This window comes from Oryzias latipes, chromosome 17 (assembly GCF_002234675.1).
Source record: "Oryzias latipes chromosome 17, ASM223467v1".
NCBI lineage: Eukaryota > Metazoa > Chordata > Actinopteri > Beloniformes > Adrianichthyidae > Oryzias > Oryzias latipes.
The window spans coordinates 27,839,459-27,858,186 of NC_019875.2; the positions used below are offsets into that span (position 1 = coordinate 27,839,459).

The window sequence follows — 18,728 nt, forward strand, 5'->3', positions numbered from 1 at the left end:
TACGTGCTCTGTAAAACCACACACTTCTTCTGTGGTTTTAACGTGGTTCATTGGTAATACATCTGGGATGCTTTCACATAAAGACCACATCTTTGATCACTTTTTCCACGAATATTCACATATGACAAATTTTTATCCGTGCAATACGCTCAAAATGTAAAAAATAGCTGAGTGACATCGCCTTAAGATACAAATTTCAGATGATGGGAAGGGCTACTCTGCTTTTAAAAAGAAGAAAAGAAGCACTGCTTTGTTCTTTATCAGTTTTAATAGCACACTTTATGACCATATTGAAGTTTCAAAGGTATCAGGGCTGCCACTGATAACCTAATCATACATTTACCTCTACGGTTCTTCTATCCTCAAACACAGTTGTGTTTTTTCACACAAACACAACTGGTTCTGATAATAGAAGAACCGACGAAGTCAGTTATCAATAGAGACACTATGAACTTTATTGAACTAATTATTTATTTGCGTAAATGCGGAAAAGAAACAGCCCTGAAGTCAAAAATGTCTTATTTAAACTCCCATTAATCCCTTAAACTGGGATTACGGATTCACTTTTGTTCCCCGCAGTTAAACGTTGAACTGTTAAAAATGAATGTATCCAGAAACGGTGGTTCGGAGGACTTAACTACAACTTAACTTTATAACTTCAAGAGAAAAAAGGGATCCTTAGAATTGTTCACATGTAAATATTCCACTAAATAAATGTACATTCTGCCGTTTGCATAGTGATTAAATCCACAAAAGAGTACAGATTTTTTCAAGAGAATGTCACAACATTGAAGCTCCTATGTGTGCTGGCTTTGGCATCATTTAACCCTTGTGCTATCCTAGGCACTTTACCATTGGGAGCTAGGTCATCTAGACCCACCAGACAGTGCACTGAACCTTTTTTCTTCAATGATTTGTGAACCTCACTGGTCTCCATGGATTACATGAAATCTTTCCACCTTTATCCACCTTTGTCATGGTAGGGAGAACACGTCAATGTAAGGGTGGGGTCATCTAAGATAGCACAAGGGTTAAACGGAGAATATTGGTTCTGAAATGCACTCAGGCTCTGTAACTGTGGTCCACAGAGTTTTGTATTTAGTAGATTTCATTCATTCAGTGTTGTTGTCACCATAGAACTGCCTGTCAAGTTTGTGAAGAAGCTCAGAGATAAGATAGCCATGTACAAACATCGGGTCCACCTTGAGTGCCACGTGTCCCGCGCCAGCGCAGGGGTGAAGTGGTTCAAAAACAAGACGGAACTTAAACCCAGCCAAAAATACGAGATTAAAAGCGAAGACGTGTACCGAATGCTCACCATCAACGACGTGGACTCTGGCGACGAAGAGACTTACACCTGTGACGCCACTGATGACAGGACGTCCTGTAAACTACTGGTAGAAGGTATTACAGCGCAGGGTGACAAAACCATCAGCAAACAACTACTTTATTTAAAAACAGGCCATCAAACTATGAACCAATGAGGAGTTTATGTTTTTCTTTTGTCTTTTCTGTTGAAATATTTACTAAATGGACGAACTGTTTAACTTTACGTTGAAGTATAAATTGGCTAACCCTAATAAATCTAATAATATTTATTATGTATAGATGACAAAACCTAATTTTGACTAAGATTCTCTGATTTAATCCATTTATTTTTTGTAGTATGTTTATCTGCAGTGGCCGCATGATTACGCTCATTTTAGGGGTTTTGCTGATTTGAATCTATAGGCCTGGGTCACACAGCCACCACGTACATACATGCACATTTTCCATGCATGAAATTTCTGTCTTTCGTGATACATGGGTGAAATAAGTAATCAATAAGTGTTTCTTGCGTTCGTCATTGGTCAATGTGTGGGGATGTCTGTCGAGGGTTTTGTCCCACGGGTCTTTACGTGAATTCGGTTTTGAGCTGTTCAAAATTTTCGGTCAGTTTAAAACTACGCAGTTTACGCATATTTTATGTAGTTTGTTCACAATTATCACATAAATCCTACGCAATTGTGCATGATTTTATGAGGTGCATATGCAAAATTTGTGGCTTTCCACGACCATTTTTTATAACTTTTATATTGTGTACACGGCACATACGTCACATTCAAATTATGTAATTGACGCACAAATTACTAATGAATTGCATATAAGCAGCTCAATAATAACGCATGGTTCATGCGCTAGTACTTCTGTGGTTTTAACGTAGGGTAGTTCACTCGTGAGACATCTGTGAGAATTTCGCGCAAAAACCACAACTTTTCTCACTTTATGTCAAGCAAATTTTCCTCCATGAAATCTGCGTAAAATGTATGTAGTGGCTGCGTAAACTGGCCATTATCTAATGTAAAATCATTATAAGCTTCAGAGAATCGTCCAGCCTTCCAAATTATCCTCCCATTTTGGATACAAATATTTACTCAGGATGGATCCTGAATAAATATTCAATCTATTTATTTTAAAATTTCACATAGAAAGGGAAAACACAGATATAATTCCGATTTAGTGAGTCGTAAGGTCAGATTTTTAATGTTTGTTAATGTTAATGTTTTACCCTGTTATACTTTCAATTTCAATATCTATATTTAATAATAATATATTAGCAAAAAGTCAATTTTTATACCAAAAAGGTATTTTTTGTCCACGATCCCTGCAGAACAGTCCATCAGCATTGTGCAGGAGCTGAGCTCCGTGGAGGTGACCGAGCCCTTTGCAGCTGTTTTTGAGGTGGAAATCAGTATGGAGCTGGTCAAACCTCCTGCTTGGACTTTGAATGGAGTTCCCATTCAGGAGGGTCCTGATGTTGAGATGGAGAAAGAAGGCACCATGCATCGCCTCACCTTCAAAAAGACAAAAGCCTCCATGACGGGGCTTGTGCAGTTCACCGCTGGGAAAAGTAAATCCTCAGCTCAGCTCACAGTTAAAGGTAAATGTTTTGAAAGGTTTGTTCTCACAGCACGTCAGCAAAGTGAGTCCATAGTGTTGATGTAAGACACAGATCGCTTATTTTTCTGTGTACAGAGCGTCCGCTTGAGATTGCTGAGCCAATCTCTGATGTGAATGCAAAGGAGAAAAGCTCCGCCACACTCACCTGCAAATTCTCAGCCACACCAAAAGAGGTCAAATGGTTCAAAGGTCAGGAGCTTCTAACAGCATCAGACAAGTACAGCACGAAGCAAAAAGCTGCGACAGCGCAACTCACTATCCAACGGCTGACAGAGGAGGACAGTGGCGAGTATCGCTGCCTGTCTGGACCTGCTGAGTCCAAAGGCACACTGACTGTTGAAGGTACTTTGTGTTCCTTTGACAGCACAAAACAAAGCAAACATGCAATCCCATAAAATAATAAAATATATCTTTTTTTCATTTTTTTTTTTTTTACCAAGCACGGGAAATTAAGATCACGAAGCATCTGGCCGACGCTGAGGTGGATGAAGACAGCGATGCCGTCTTCACATGTGAGATCAATTATGCAGATGAAGAGGCGCAGTGGCTTCTGAACGACAAGGTGCTCTTCACGAACGAAGTCAACACCATCACGCACGACGGAAAGGTCCACAAACTCACGCTGAAAAACCTGGCGCCAAAAGATGGAGGAACCATCACATTTCAAGTGCGGAAGGTGAAAGAGTCTGTCGCACTCAAGGTTAAAGGTAACGCATTCTTTAACTTTTATGATATAAAAAAATTTCTCTTGGAGAATATTTACAAGTTTGTGTCTGAGCACACAAAATACTTCCTTGAAGTACAAAATTTTGTCACTAACCGAGGTATTTTAAAAGATCTGAATCTAAATCCACTCTGATTTCCTGCAGAAAAGCGTGCAGTGTTCCTCAAATCACTAGATGATGTTACTGGGGAGGAAAAGGGCATGATAACTCTGACATGCGAGGCATCAAAGCCAAGGGTCTCCCCAGTTTGGAAAAAAGAAGGTAAAGTCCTGAAAGCTGGACCCAAGTATGAGCTCCTGCACACGGGCAAGTCTTTAGGGCTGATCATAAAGGATGTGACCAAAGACGATGCTGGAGAATACAGTTGTGATCTCGGTACGGAGGTCTCTAAGTCAAAGGTCATTGTGAGAGGTGAGCGTTTGCACAGTTTCAAATCAAAAAGAGTTGTTCCGGCACACAGATCAAAAACAAAGCTTGTGCTCTTGACTCTAGAAATTGGTATCGGAATCACAAAATGGCTGAAATCTACAGAGGTGAACGAAGGAGAGACGTGCAGCTTTGAGTGCATTCTGTCTCGAGAGAGCACTGATGACTTCCTGTGGACGGTCAACGGCAAAACTGTGGCGAACGACGGCCGCGTGAAGATAGCCAATCAAGGACGCAAGTACATGCTGACGATTAAAGATGTCACCCCTGATGATTCTGGTGAGGTGGTCTTCAGCATCAAGGACCTGAGCTCCAGAGCAAGATTAACAGTTGAAGGTCAGTCATGAACTTCAAAATGAAAGACCAATGGAAAGAAAAACATTTTTTTACACTAACCACTTTTTCACAGGAAAAGCATCCTCCATATCAAAAGCACTTCAGACTGTTACTACCGTTCAAGGTGAAGACGCAGTTTTTACCTGTGAGGTGACACAGGCTGGTTCTTCTGTTAAGTGGGCCAAAGATGGCAAGGCCATAAAGGTGAGCCAGAAGTATGAGATCAGTCAACAGGATACGGTCAGGAAGCTGATCATCCGCAGTGTATCCTCCAAAGACTGCGGCGAATACAGTTGTGAAGTCGTTGGAGGCGCAACAACCAAAGCCAAGCTGGAAATAAAAGGTAAGAATGAGAACCTAAAAAGTTCCTCTGTGTGTCTCAACCCTTGTGTGATCCTAACATTTTGTTTACTCCCCTTGACCTACGGTTAAAAAATGACCCAGCCTACTAAAGCCCTAAAATAAAACAGCTTACCAGTAATTGAATTTTACACTTAAAATCTCTTGTGCTGAAACAACCGGTTGTGAATTTCACTCAATTGAATCTATTTTTAGTGTACTTTATTTGTCACACAAGACAACTTAACTTTCTTGAACAAAATCAACTATGACAACAGTTTTCTTTAACATGGTAAAAGTTTTTTATTCCTATGGTAGAAATATTGAAGTAATTACTGCTGTATTAATTATATTCATAGAGAAAAAGGAGTCAACAATCTAGAATTCCTTAGTCAACAGTTTATTCTTATGAGTTTGATCGTATGGCTGTAGGAGTTTGATAGTGTGTTGTTTTTCACCTTACGGCACATCCTGTCAAGGGTCACCACAGCGAAACAGCTTTTAACTGCTTTGCACAAGTGCTTTGGCAGAGAGTTTTACGTCAGATGCTCTTCCTGACAGAATCCTTCATTTTATCTGGGCTGGGGACCGGCACAGGGAGACCCAGACGTGGGCTCCCTTGTGGCAAAGTTAGTCAGGCAGTAGAGTGAAAGGTCTTGCCTAAGGACCCACACTGGATTTGGCTCATCGCTTAATGGGAGGCAATTGAAAGAACCTGGATAGCAAGCCCTGTTTTCCCAGGCGCCAGTCCTACACCCAGCCATCCAGTTGGTAGTTTGATAATATGTTTGTTTGAGAATAAAAGTGTTTGTATATGATTATGATAGCACCTATGTAAGAGTATAGAGTTTGCGCAATAAAGTATGTGTTATGTGTCAGATAGTTTTTTTTTTTTCATAGACAGCTTTGTATATACTTGCGTGAGTGTTGGTGAGCAGGTATGTGTGTATTTGTGAATTAGTATGAGTTTGTGTGGCAATCTAGCCACAGGGGTTGCAAGCCAGTAACTTCTGTGCCGGTCCCAAGCCCGGATAAATAGAGAGGGTTGCGTCAGGAAGGGCATCCGGCGTAAAAATTGCCAAAATAACCATGCGAATCATCCACAACACTTTAGACATACCGGATCGGTCGAGGCCCGGGTTAACAACGACCGCCACCGATGCTGTTAACCTACAGGGTGTCGGTGGAAATTTGACTACTGTTGGTGGAAGAAAGAGGGGAGGCAGAAGGGTCCGTGACCAGAGAGAGAAGGGAAAAGGCAGGAACATAGGTTTGAGAATAGGGACTCTTAACGTTGGCACAATGACAGGGAAAGGCAGAGAGCTGGCAGACATGATGGAGAGAAGGAAGGTAGATGTACTGTGTGTGCAGGAGACAAGGTGGAAGGGCAGCAAGGCACGTAGTATTGGAGGAGGATACAAACTGTTCTATCATGGTGCTGATAGGAAGAGAAACGGGGTAGGTGTGATTCTGAAGGGGGAGTTCGTAAACAGTGTTCTAGAGGTGAAAAGAGTCTCAGACAGGATGATGAGCCTAAAGTTAGAAATTGAAGGGGTGATGGTGAATGTAGTCAGTGGGTATGCGCCACAGGTTGGCTGTGAGTTAGAAGTGAAGGAGAGATTCTGGAGTGAGTTGGATGAGGTCATAGAGAGTTTTCCCAGAGGAGAGAGAGTTGTTATTGGAGCAGACTTTAATGGGCATGTTGGTGAGGGCAACAGAGGTGATGAGGAATTTAGGCAGAAGTTGAGGCAGGTCCTGGGTGGTCAGGATGAGCTTCCAGAGGACTGGGAAACTACAGCAGAGATTATCAGGGAAACAGGTAGGAAGGTGCTAGGTGTGTCATCTGGAAAGAGGAAAGACGGTAAAGAGACTTGGTGGTGGAATGAGGAAGTACAGGAATGCGTCCAGAGGAAGAGGTTGGCTAAAAGGAAGTGGGATTTAGAAAGGACTGAGGAAGGTAGACAGGAGTACAAGGAAGCGCAGCGTAGAGTGAAGAGAGAGGTGGCAAAGGCCAAACAGAAAGCTTACGATGAGCTTTATGACAGGTTAGACACAAAGGAAGGAGAGAAAGACTTGTACAGGCTAGCCAGACAGAGAGACAGAGATGGGAAGGACGTGCAACAGATAAGGGTGATTAAGGACAGAGATGGAAAGGTGCTAACAACCCAAGAGAGTGTACAGAAAAGATGGAAGGAGTATTTTGAGGAGCTGATGAACGAGGAAAATGACAGGGAAAGAAGGGAGGAAGATGTGGTTGTTGTGGAGCAGGAAGTAGCAGAGATTGGAAAGGATGAGGTTAGGAAGGCTCTGAAAAGGATGAAGAGCGGAAAGGCTGTTGGTCCTGATGACGTACCTGTGGAGGTATGGAAGTGCCTAGGAGAGACAGCAGTGGAATTTCTAACAAGGTTGTTCAATAGGATTTTAGAGAGTGAGAAGATGCCTGAGGAATGGAGGAGAAGCGTTCTGGTCCCGATCTTTAAGAACAAGGGTGACACGCAGAACTGCAGCAACTATAGAGGAATAAAGTTGATGAGCCACACAATGAAGCTGTGGGAAAGAGTAGTGGAAGCCAGGCTTAGGAAGAAGGTTGAGATTTGTGAGCAGCAGTATGGTTTCATGCCCCGTAAGAGCACCACTGATGCCATTTTTGCTTTGAGAATGTTGATGGAAAAGTACAGAGAAGGTCAGAAGGAGCTGCATTGTGTGTTCGTAGATTTAGAGAAGGCGTATGACAGGGTGCCGAGGGAGGAGCTGTGGTACTGTATGAGGTCGTCTGGAGTGGCAGAGAAGTATGTCAGAGTAGTTCAGGACATGTATGAGAGAAGTATGACGGTGGTGAGATGTGCTGTAGGTCAGACAGAGGAGTTCAAGGTGGAGGTGGGACTACACCAAGGATCAGCTTTGAGTCCTTTTTTGTTTGCTATGCTGATGGACAGGCTGACAGACGAGGTAAGACAGGAATCTCCCTGGACAATGATGTTTGCGGATGACATTGTAATTTGCAGTGAGAGTAGAGAGCAGGTGGAGGAACAGCTAGAGAGGTGGAGGTTTGCTCTGGAAAGAAGAGGCATGAAGGTCAGTCGTAGTAAGACAGAATACATGTGTCTGAACGAGAGGGATCAAGGTAGAAGCGTTAGGTTACAGGGGGCTGAGGTGAAGAAGGTGCAGGAGTTTAAGTACTTGGGGTCAACAGTTCAGTGTGATGGGGATTGTGGAAAAGAGGTGAAGAGGAGAGTGCAGGCAGGTTGGAGCGGTTGGAGGAAAGTGTCAGGAGTGTTGTGTGACAGAAGAGTGCCAGCAAGACTCAAAGGAAAGGTGTACAAGACAGTGGTGAGACCAGCTCTGCTCTATGGGTTAGAGACGGTAGCAGTGAGACAGAGACAAGAGGCTGAGATGGAGGTAGCGGAGATGAAGATGTTGAGGTTCTCCTTAGGAGTGACCAGGTTAGACAGGATAAGGAACGAGTACATCAGAGGGACGGCTCATGTTGCCTGTGTTAGCGACAAAGTCAGAGAAGCCAGACTGAGATGGTTTGGACATGTTCAGAGGAGGGATAGTGGATATATTGGTAGAAGGATGTTGGAGATGGAGCTGCCTGGCAGGAGGGCAAGAGGACGGCCAAAGAGGAGATACATGGATGTCTTAACAGAGGACATGAAGTTGGCTAACGTTAGGGTAGAAGATGTTCAAGGTGGAAAAGGATGATTCGCTGTGGCGACCCCTGATGGGAAAAGCCGAAAGAGAAAGAAGAGTATGAGTTTGTGTGGCCTTGTGTACTTTTTTGTGGTGTTCAAATGCTTTTATATATCACGGGTCAAAAATTAGCCATAAGCTTTGTACCCAAGTGGTGTACAGCCTGCATGGAAGCATAAACAAAAACAAAGAATCCCTTCTTCTAATGATGGAGTCACTTTAGGCAAAGTCATACATTTTCAAGTTGGGAAAGGATTTGTTTTAAACAACTATACATGGTGGTGGGTCACTTTTTATCCACAAATCAGCAGAAGGGATAGATTTTTGACAGACTTCAGGTAATCGGCCAGTGACAAACAGGAGCATGTCTCTTTAGAAAAGTTCCGTTACAGTGCTAGTTGTTCAAAAATCTGTAACTTTCTTTACCCAACAGAACCGATCCATAAATTTGTTAAGGCCCTGGAGGACAGCCAAGCAGATGAGAAAAGCTCTGTGACTTTGAAGTGTGAGACAGCACAAACCCCATCCACGGTAACATGGCTCAAAGGCCACACCGAGCTCAAGGCTGGCAGTCGATATGTGATGTCCCAGAAGGAAGGGGTGATAACCCTCACCATCAAAGACCTGGAGGAGAAGGATACGGACATCTACACGTGTGATGTGGGAACCGCGAAGAGCATGGCAAAAGTGACGGTTAAAGGTAAGAGCCGGACCAAAAGAAAAACTCTTATTGTTGATCTAGAATTTGGATTTCTTTGTTTGCAGTGCTCTGTTGACTGGGTTTTTTTTTTTATAGAAAACTAGAATTTTTAGAAAATAAACTTTGGATTTTGCACGTTTCAGACTGGCTTGGTCTTTTTAAAAGACCCATTCCAATCATATTTTGATCTATTTTTTTTAAACGTTCCCCGTGGTCTTTACTCTTAAGTTCTTTACTTGTCATTTTATAAGACACAGTTTCTGCCGGGGCATTAGTTCATTAGAAATTTGCCTCTGAGTTGTGGGTGAGACTGCTGGTGTTGAATAGCTCCGCCCCTCTTCCCCTCCCCATTGCGGAGCGGAGCAGGGAATGTTGCAAAATGATTTCATGGGAGCGAATTGTTCATTTTTTTTTTCTCATGTCAGATCACTGCCTCTGTAAAAGCCACATGTTTGCGCGTTGTAAATTCTCGATTGACCTGCCCCACAAGCGTTGTCTTGATTTATTTATCTCCTTTTAGATTCAGGTTCTTCTCTGTATTTAAGTCATTATTCGGAAAATCATCCATCAAATGGGAAATCTTCTAAACTGAAGTTCTACTTATCTTGGAGATTAAGAAATTTTCAGTCATACCCTGTAATATTCCTCATATGACCAATCAAAACAGTGCATCTATTTGACATAACGGATGCATTTTTCTCTAGCCCTTCCAGCCACTTTTACCAAGAATCTGATCAATCAGACTAAAGCGGAAGGAGAGGTTGTGTTATTGTGCTGTGAATTATCCAAACCGGCTGCCACTGTTCAGTGGAAAAAAGGCTCAGAACTTCTAAAACCAGGAGAAAAGTATGACATGAAGCAAAAAGCAACTTCCTGTGAAATTCAAATCAAGAGTTTGACGATTGAAGATAGTGGAGAATATTCTTGTGCGGTTGGGGACCAGAAAACATTTGCTACCTTAAAAGTCACTGGTATGCTTTCCTTCTTCATTCTTCCTCTCTAAAATAAAAGCAAGTTTGAGATACATTTACAATGTTTTTTAAAGAGCTACACACTTGTCGACAGAGTGTTTGGCGTTGCTCCTCACTGGGGCTTTATTTTACCAAATGCTGACATGTAATGAAAACGCGTCTGTGCAGCGCTGCCTCCAAACTTCGTGCAGAAGCTGAAAAGCGAAGAAGCTGAAGAAGGAGCCGGTGTTGCTTTAATGTGTGAACTCTCGAAAGCCGGAGTTCCAGTGGTGTGGAGGAAAGGAACAGAGGTCCTGAAGTCTGGAGGGAAATACCAGATGAGGCAGAAGGCCACTGTTTATGAACTCCTTATCAACAAAGTCGCCCCAGAAGACGGTGGAGAGTACAGCTGTGTGTGTGGAACGCAGAAGACAACAGCAAACCTAGATATCAAGGGTAGGAAGGAAGTTTTCAAAAACAGAAACTGATTTTTTCTCTTCTTTTTTTTTTTTTGTTCTGGTGTGGATTCAGACACATCTTCAAAATCTTACTTGCTTTTTTTCTGTCATGCTGAGTGTATCTTGCTATGTATGTTTTTACTGTATGTTCATCAAACAATCTGTTAAATGCACAGTCTCGCCAACGACCTTCAAACAGACTTTAAAGAGTCAAGAAGCGGAGGAGGGAGCCAGCATTACTCTGAGCTGTGAGCTCTCCAAACCCGGACTTCCTGTGGAGTGGAAGAAAGGAACCCAGGTCCTGAGGTCTGGAGAGAAGTACCAAATGAAGCAGAATGCTTCTGTAAACGAACTCCTAATCAACAAGGTGGTGCCTGAAGACAGCGGAGAGTACAGCTGTGTGTGTGGAGACCAGAAGACCACAGCCAGCCTCAACATTAAGGGTAGGAGTAGAGGGGAGCTTTTTCATTAAAAGCTTATCGGAAGGACAGGTCACACAGCCACTACGTACATTTTGTGCATATTCCACAGATGAAAATTGGTCATACGTGAACATACGTGGGAAAAAGTGAGAAAAGTTGTGGTCTGTACGTGAAAATTTCACGAATGAACCACATTAAAACCACGAAGGAGTACTAATAAACCACTCAAAGAACACAAATAAATATTTGAACATGAACCGTTCGTGATTACTGCGGCGTTTGCATGCAATACATTGGTGATCCGTGTGTCAATTACATAATTTGAGTGTGATATGTGCGCTGTATGTGCAGTATATTTGTTATACATCAAGGATACACACATGAAAAGTCTGTTTGACATATGTGGAACAGTTGTGGAAAGCCACAAATTTGCGTATGCATATCTCAGAACTCACATGCAAATGTGTAATAATTGTGTATAAAGTACATAAAATACGCGCAAACTGTGTAATTCTCAACCTATCAAATGATCAAACGATTCCAAGAAACATTTATGAATAACATATATCACACATGTATCACAGAAGACTAAAATGTCATACATGGAAAATGAGCAAAATGTATGAGGGGGCTGTGTGACACGTACAGCTTTCAGACCACACGTTCATGAGACGTGTGCTGTGTTGGAGTATTGTGTGTTTTTTTTAGTTCTGACATTTTTTACTCATCATCTCATCGATGTTCAGCCCAACGCGTGACCTTCAAACAGACTTTAAAGAGTCAAGAAGCTGAGGAGGGAGCCAGCGTTACTCTGAGCTGTGAGCTCTCCAAACCTGGACTTCCTGTGGAGTGGAAGAAAGGAACCCAGGTCCTGAGGTCTGGAGAGAAGTACCAAATGAAGCAGAATGCTTCTGTAAACGAACTCCTAATCAACAAGGTGGTGCCTGAAGACAGTGGAGAGTACAGCTGTGTGTATGGGGACCAGAAGACCACAGCCAGCCTCAACATTAAGGGTAGGAGGAGCTTTTTGACAATTTCAACAGTTTTATTTCTACGTGTAAAGCAGGGCTGTCCTAGCTTTTTGCAAAGAAAACCAGGTTTTGTGTTATGGATAGTACACTATGAACACTCATAATAGCCTTAACATTTTATTGCATATTGCCTATTTTTTTTATTTTTTCACATAGAACAAAATAGTAGCACAATACATTGTTAACAAAATTACTGTGAATGTCATATGTAAAGACTATTCTTTCCCAATTAGCTTTCCATAGTTAGCATGTCTCCACTTGAAGTGCCTCTTGATATTGAACTCCTAGAAACCCCTCAACCTCTTGGATGATTTCTATTTCACTAAGAAAATACTATAATATTGACTTATCCTGAAAGTAGCGGCCCTCACTGTCAACTTTTTAGAAATGAGCTAAAAGGGTCGCTCGACAGTGTCGCCATAAGTTTAAAAGGGCTTATAAAAATAATTAGCCGATCACAGTCAAGAAATTGTCCACACATTTTGCTGTGGGGCAAGTATTTCTGATTTCATTAAAGGAGCCTGTAGGCCAGTGTATATTTTAGTACTGGCCACATTTGGTCCCACAACCCGGACTTTGGACATGCCTGATTTCAGGTGATTTGTTGTCAAGTCTGCCTGTCATTTACTGTTCCTGTTTGTCCTCTGTGTCCAGTTTACTTTTGAGCTTTGATTTTGTTTGTCGTGTTGACATACTAATGAGTGTTAATCAGCTGATAAATGCACAGGCCAGCGCGTGACCTTCAGACGAACACTGGAGAGCACAGAAGCTGAGGAGGGAGCCAAGGTTACTCTGAGCTGCGAGCTCTCCAAACCTGGACTTCCTGTGGAGTGGAAGAAGGGAACTCGGGTCCTGAAGTCCGGAGAAAAGTACCTGATGATGCAGAAGGCCTCTCTTTATGAACTAGTGATCAAAGAGGCGATGCCTGAGGACAGTGGGGAGTACAGCTGTATGTGTGGAGACCAGAAGACCACAGCCAGCATCAAGATCAACGGTAGGATTGGTGATTCAGATCTTTGCAGTGCATTAAAAGTAAAGTTTATTTTGACACTTTTAAGTCGTACTTTCTGTTACCTCTTCTGAGAGTCTTATATCTAAACCTTGGCATCCTTACTGTGTTGTCAAGCAGCAGCTTTTGGTTCAACTCCATGGTTTTTCTCTGGAAGAACTTCCTCTTTTTTTAAAATTCAAATCTTGCTCTATGGGATGCCATCAAATCTTGCCTTTTTGCTTGTATTTGTGTCATATTTTTGTAGGGAACAGCAATGTTCATAATTGTTGCTTTTCTGCTTTTTCATGGGCTTTTCCTGCAATTTTTCCTCAGTTCGGCCGGTGCAATGTATTATCTATATAATACCCTTTTTGTTAGGTGTTTTTTTGATAGTTAATGGCAAACAGTGAAGCTGTTAGTTTGGTTTTGAAAGCTTTAAGAAAAGGAGACATTAACATTTTAACATAAAATGTTAGCTTTTACTTTATTGTGCTGTGTTTATTCAGATGTTTGTCCTCTTTTTTTATTTTACAGTTTCAGATCAATTTGCACTTTATTGTGCTTTATTTTTTATATAGTGCTGCATATAAAACTCCTTAATCCCTGCAGTTTTTATCTTTTTTCCTCTGTTCTTTTGTGCTGCAGATTCATTTAAGTGCTGAAAAATAAGCCCCTCCCCCTTATCTATAGACGCTATGTTGATATACTTACAGCAGTCTTAATATGACCCCCACTACTGTTGGGGGACCTGCATCACCGCTTAGCTGTGGTGGAGCGGTCCCCGCCTGTGATGTTGCATTTGGCTGTCTATGCGGCTGTTCACAGGGGGGGAGGTTCCAATTACTAGCGTTTCCCGCATCATGTTTTTGTGCTCAGCATATGTTTTACAGCCTATTTTTCATTGTCATTTTCCATCAGTTAGAGAGTGGGAGGTGTGAAAGGCGTGGGGGGCTAGGTACGGGGAGGGGGGCCCTATTATTTATTTATTTATTTATTAATGCTTGCTTGTTTTTATATTTTGTTGTTTTAATGTAAAGCACTTTGTGTTATATTTTTATATGAAAAGTGCTTTATAAATAAAGTTTGATTTGATTTGATTTGATACTGTTGGCTGAAGTTTAGACTTGATATTTTATCTATGCGGTGTAATTTGTACTTCCAGAGAAAGTTGAACAATTGTTAACGTAGGTTTTCCTTTAATTCATCTTCATTTGAAAATGAAATACTAAAACAATTGAATTCTAGTCAGAAAGACGTTTGAATTTTCTATAGTTGCTGAAAGCGTATTTAGAATAATAGACTACAATGAAACTGCAATTTTCTGAATGCTCTAACCTTCGCTGGTTTTCTCAGCCTGCTTTGAAATTTTGATAAATCTGTGATTTGCGTCTTGCGCTGCAGGCATGAAAACCTGTCATCCCGTTTGTATTTGCATTTCTTTTGGACAATATGAATTCCCAACAAGTTTCTTCAGCACTGGCAGTTGTATAAGGACACATTTATCTTTCAGGATGAAAGATGAATAAATAGGAATTCCCAAATCTGTGTCCAGCAGGTGTGATATCGATCATTTTTGAACAAAAAGATTATGATGGATGTGTCTGCATAAGTTGGCGTGTTTATTCTTTAAGACATTTGTAAACAGCTGGGAGTTTGTCTTAACCGAAGAAAACAGAAATATCTTTCGCACGTGTTTTCCTGGACTCTCTTTGCACTAAAACATCCAAAGCACATAGGTTCTTTATATCTGGTGTTTTAGACAGTGTGCTGGTAAGGTCAGTCTACGCAGTGGGTTAGCGGTTTGCACTTTCGCCTCACACTGAGATACCCTGGTTTGGATTCCAGGTGGGTTTTTACTGCGTGGAGTTTGCATGTTCCCCCTGTTCGCGCATGGGTTCTCTTTGGGAACTTTGGCTTCCGCCCTAAGTTAAAAACCTGCGTCATACCTGGGTCCATCTGTCCCTTACCCCTTCCCTGGTGGGGGGTGCGGGCCCCTTGGCGATGGCGGCCGTGTCCCTTGGGTGCCGGCTCCCTGGGCCCGGCGGTGCTCTCTCCGCACGGTGGGGGGGTTCATATTACACCTGAGCCGGGGGTGTTCGTGTCCCTGGGGGGTGGGTCCTGGTCCTTGCCCCTGAGCGCTGGGCCCCGCCAAACTTCCAACATGGCCGAGCCTGGTCGGGCCATATTTATAACACCCCTTGTGGGCCGCCCTTTTTTCCCCGGGGTTCCCCCCTCCTGGGCGGGGGCGGCGGGCCCCTGCCTTGCTCCTCCCTGGACCAACCTTGGGCCGGGTGGGTGGCTGCCTGGAGTGCGGAGCGGGTCTCCCTTGGGGGGTCCTGGCTTGTACCTGGGGTTGGGGCGGGGGGATGCCCGGAACTCCTGGGTGGTGGTGGGGTGCTCGTCTGGTGCTGTGGGCGTCCTTCTCCGGTGGGGCCCTGCGTTGGGCTCTACCGGCGCGGCGGGGGGACTGCTTTCCTGGCTGGGCTGGGGCGGCGCTCTCTTTCCCTCCGCCCTCTCCCTGGCTCTGGGGGCCTCGCGGCGGTCCTGCTGGCCCTGGCCTGGGTGGCGGTCTTGGTCGCCCGGGGGGCGGTTGTTCCCTGCCTGTTCCCGTGTGGCGTTGGGGGAATTCCGGCTGCCGCCGCTACTGCGGCGGGGGTCTGGGTGTGGGGGTGGCTGGGCGCTCCTCCTCCTTCTTTTCACATTCCACCATCCATATTAGAAGAACATAAACACTCACCTGAACACAGGTGTTAGCTCACCTTTGCACTTATAGTTTGCATGATTGAATGAATGAAAGATTTCACACTAGTTGGTTTAAAGGCATAGGTATGCGTTCGTGAACACTATCTGTTTTGTGTACATGTTGACATGTGAACATTTCTTGCAGCTAGCAGGTGTGTTGATAGTATTTGAGTGTGTGTGAAAAGGCCCCGCCCTTTTTGTACTACATTTGAACCGTACTGTAATGATAAACAACCAGTAAACCTGTCTGCTCAATGCTGCTTCATGGTCTTATCCCCCCCTCTCACTATCACCCCCCCTCCCACCCTCTGACATCCCTCCCTCTTCTTCCCTTCTTTCCTTTTCCGTCCAGTCCAACACCAAAGATTTTCAGTCATGGTTGAAATGAATAAAGTTTGGCCTCAATTACAAAAGGGGTTTATTCAGTCATACCTTTGGTTTGTCTGAAGATTAATAACCCCTCTTGTTAAAGTAAAATATGTCCAACACAAGAGGCCCTCAGCTCTCATCTGCCTGCCTAGCTGTTGGACAGGACAAGTTAAAAAAAAACAAAAAAACCTGCTTCATAGGTTGAATGGAGATACTAAATTGTCCCTTTGGTGGGAGTGTGTGTGGTTGTCTGTCTTTTTGTGACCCTAAGATGGACTGGCAAACTATCCATCTTCACCTGACATTAACTGGATAGGCTCCAGCAGCCCTATGACCCCGAACAAGAATGAGCGGGTAAAGAAACTGGATGGATGGATGGATGGATTAGTTAGGTTCTTTGTTTTTGCTGTGTTTATGCACAAAGGTAGTTAAGATGTGGAAAACATAAGCTGACTGGTTGTCATTTCGTTTCATGTTTCTTTGCAGTAGTTGTGCTGTCAGAGAGTGTTCTAGGCCAAATATTAGGAAATCTTTATTTCTTAGTTGTTTATTGTGAAAAATTCACCAAAATTTCTTATGTGTGCTCATCTAGACCAGACGTTTGCAACCTTTAATGCTAAAAGAGCCATTTAGTTTTGGCGACAGCCACATAGGTCCCCCTCAACAATTTAGAAAAATACACCGAATTTATGTTTTTGTGACCATGTATAACATGTAGCATTTACATATTTACACTAACTGAATTATAACAGTTTTACAATTTTATTTATATAGAAATTTTTACTTTACTTTTGACAGCAGAACTTACAAGTTCCGTTCAAAATAAAACACACCGTGTGTCAAATAAGATCCTCCTGCTGCAACAAATTTACTTGAAAAAAAATGTAAGACAGCCAAGCCAGACATGGATTTTTCTATCATTGTGACTTTGGTGAGCCATAATCCCTCTTCTCCTTTATTAAATATACAAAAGACCAAAAAAAAGATCTGTATGTGCCCACACTATTCCGATAATAAACCACTGACAATAGATTAAACCTTTTACCATCCTTTTGCTTGGTTGTCTGACATCATGTTAAAAATGTAAACATTAATTGACACTAATTTCAAATATTTTCTTCAAAGCCAAAAAGCCATAAATAGGTTGCAGATCTCTGTACTAGGCAAGGGAACAGAAACCTGTTTATTGTTTTATTAGATTATCCAAGATGGCTACCAAAATAGGAAAGAAAAGTGGGGTTTTGCAGATCATCATCTGTGAGTTTTTTTTGGATTGTTATCAGTCTGGTTGAATGTTGCTGACTGTGCAATCCAGAATTTCAAATGAAGTTGTTTTTGTTTTTTGTTTTAAATTGAGTAATAAGGTTTAAGAAATTCCGTAAATGTTTGCTTTGCTGAAAAAGTTAGACCGATAGTGCATCCGTTTTGTCCTCTGTATACATTTTATCTGTGAAGTGGTGGATGTTATGAATCAATGATGGAGGTTTGAGATCTGTTTTGTTTGTTATTAAAGAAACAATACATAGTAGGAAATTAAGGGAAAATTAAAAAATGACTTTTAGTCAATTGTCAAACCTTTGTTAGAACGATTCATTGCTGGGATATTTGTCCTTTTCTGAGTGTTTTATACATTTAAGGTAAAGTATTTTAGGATGAAACCAAAAAAAACCTCAAGTTTTGAGTTGTTGAGAAAATTATTAAACAGATGCAATGTTGTTAGGATCTAAATAAAACAATAGTTTTTACTGAGAGACACATAAAATCATTCATGTTTTTAAGAAGAAATTTTGATTTTAATTTGATTTGATTTGATTTATTTCAAGCATTGTAGTCAAAGCAATAAAGAATTTATGCATATTTTTCAAAGTCATTACAGAAATGTTGAAGTGCATAGATTAAAAATACAGAAAATAAAACAAAACAAAAAAGTCACTTAAATCCCATTTGCTTAATGAAATACAGTGATCATTAACTAAAGTCAAGTAGAGCTTGATTTATTGCTTGAAAAGGAGGGGGAAGAAGCAAATTTATTTAATCCCACCCCTACTGAGTTCATTCACTTTATAGTTTTACAGTTTTTGTAATCCGGTTCTGATCCGATAGATTCTTTTCAAGTAACAAAATCCAGAAATGAATGTCTTCTTGCAGTAAACAGAAAAAGTGAGTCCATTCATCTAACAGATGTATTTTGTCCTCTCATTGTTGATGTTCCAGATGACATTAGCCTTTGTCTTCTTGTTCTTCAGCTTGTCCACCTGTGTTCACTAAAGAACTGCAAAGCCAAACAGTGGAGGAGGGAGACAGTGTTACATTACAATGTGAGCTCTCTAAAGCTGATGTTCCTTTGGAGTGGAGAAAGGGCCAACTTGGTCTTTGTCCTTGTGCCAAATATGAGATTAAACAAACAGGACGCCTGGCTAAATTAGTAATCCATGATGCCGATCCAGAGGATTCTGGAAGTTACACATGTGACACTGGTGACCATCAAAGCACGGGCGACTTAACTGTGAAGGGTATGCTTGCCCCATGTCAGATCTGTCTTTCAGGACGTGTGAACCTGACTTTCACCTTTGCTACTGCACTCTGACACCCACATAAGGGTTTAA

General features: G+C 42.1%; 1 protein-coding gene across 15 annotated transcripts in view; it reads left to right on the forward strand.

Moving 5' to 3' along the window:
• The window catches only part of obscn (obscurin, cytoskeletal calmodulin and titin-interacting RhoGEF), a 70,661-nt gene that overhangs the window by 25,012 nt on the left and 26,921 nt on the right, over positions 1 to 18,728 (forward strand). For 6 of the 15 annotated variants that reach the window (XM_023964965.1, XM_023964967.1, XM_023964966.1 and 3 more), the window contains 14 exons: positions 1,138 to 1,404; positions 2,651 to 2,920; positions 3,016 to 3,282; positions 3,381 to 3,647; positions 3,810 to 4,076; positions 4,158 to 4,427; positions 4,501 to 4,770; positions 8,893 to 9,159; positions 9,864 to 10,130; positions 10,299 to 10,565; positions 10,744 to 11,010; positions 11,736 to 12,002; positions 12,748 to 13,014; positions 18,369 to 18,635. In XM_023964965.1, coding sequence (XP_023820733.1) covers positions 1,138 to 1,404; positions 2,651 to 2,920; positions 3,016 to 3,282; positions 3,381 to 3,647; positions 3,810 to 4,076; positions 4,158 to 4,427; positions 4,501 to 4,770; positions 8,893 to 9,159; positions 9,864 to 10,130; positions 10,299 to 10,565; positions 10,744 to 11,010; positions 11,736 to 12,002; positions 12,748 to 13,014; positions 18,369 to 18,635 — 3,747 coding nt within the window. The remainder of the gene's footprint in view (positions 1 to 1,137; positions 1,405 to 2,650; positions 2,921 to 3,015; positions 3,283 to 3,380; positions 3,648 to 3,809; positions 4,077 to 4,157; positions 4,428 to 4,500; positions 4,771 to 8,892; positions 9,160 to 9,863; positions 10,131 to 10,298; positions 10,566 to 10,743; positions 11,011 to 11,735; positions 12,003 to 12,747; positions 13,015 to 18,368; positions 18,636 to 18,728) is intronic. The other 9 variants (XM_023964969.1, XM_023964976.1, XM_023964977.1 and 6 more) reach the window with 7 other exon arrangements.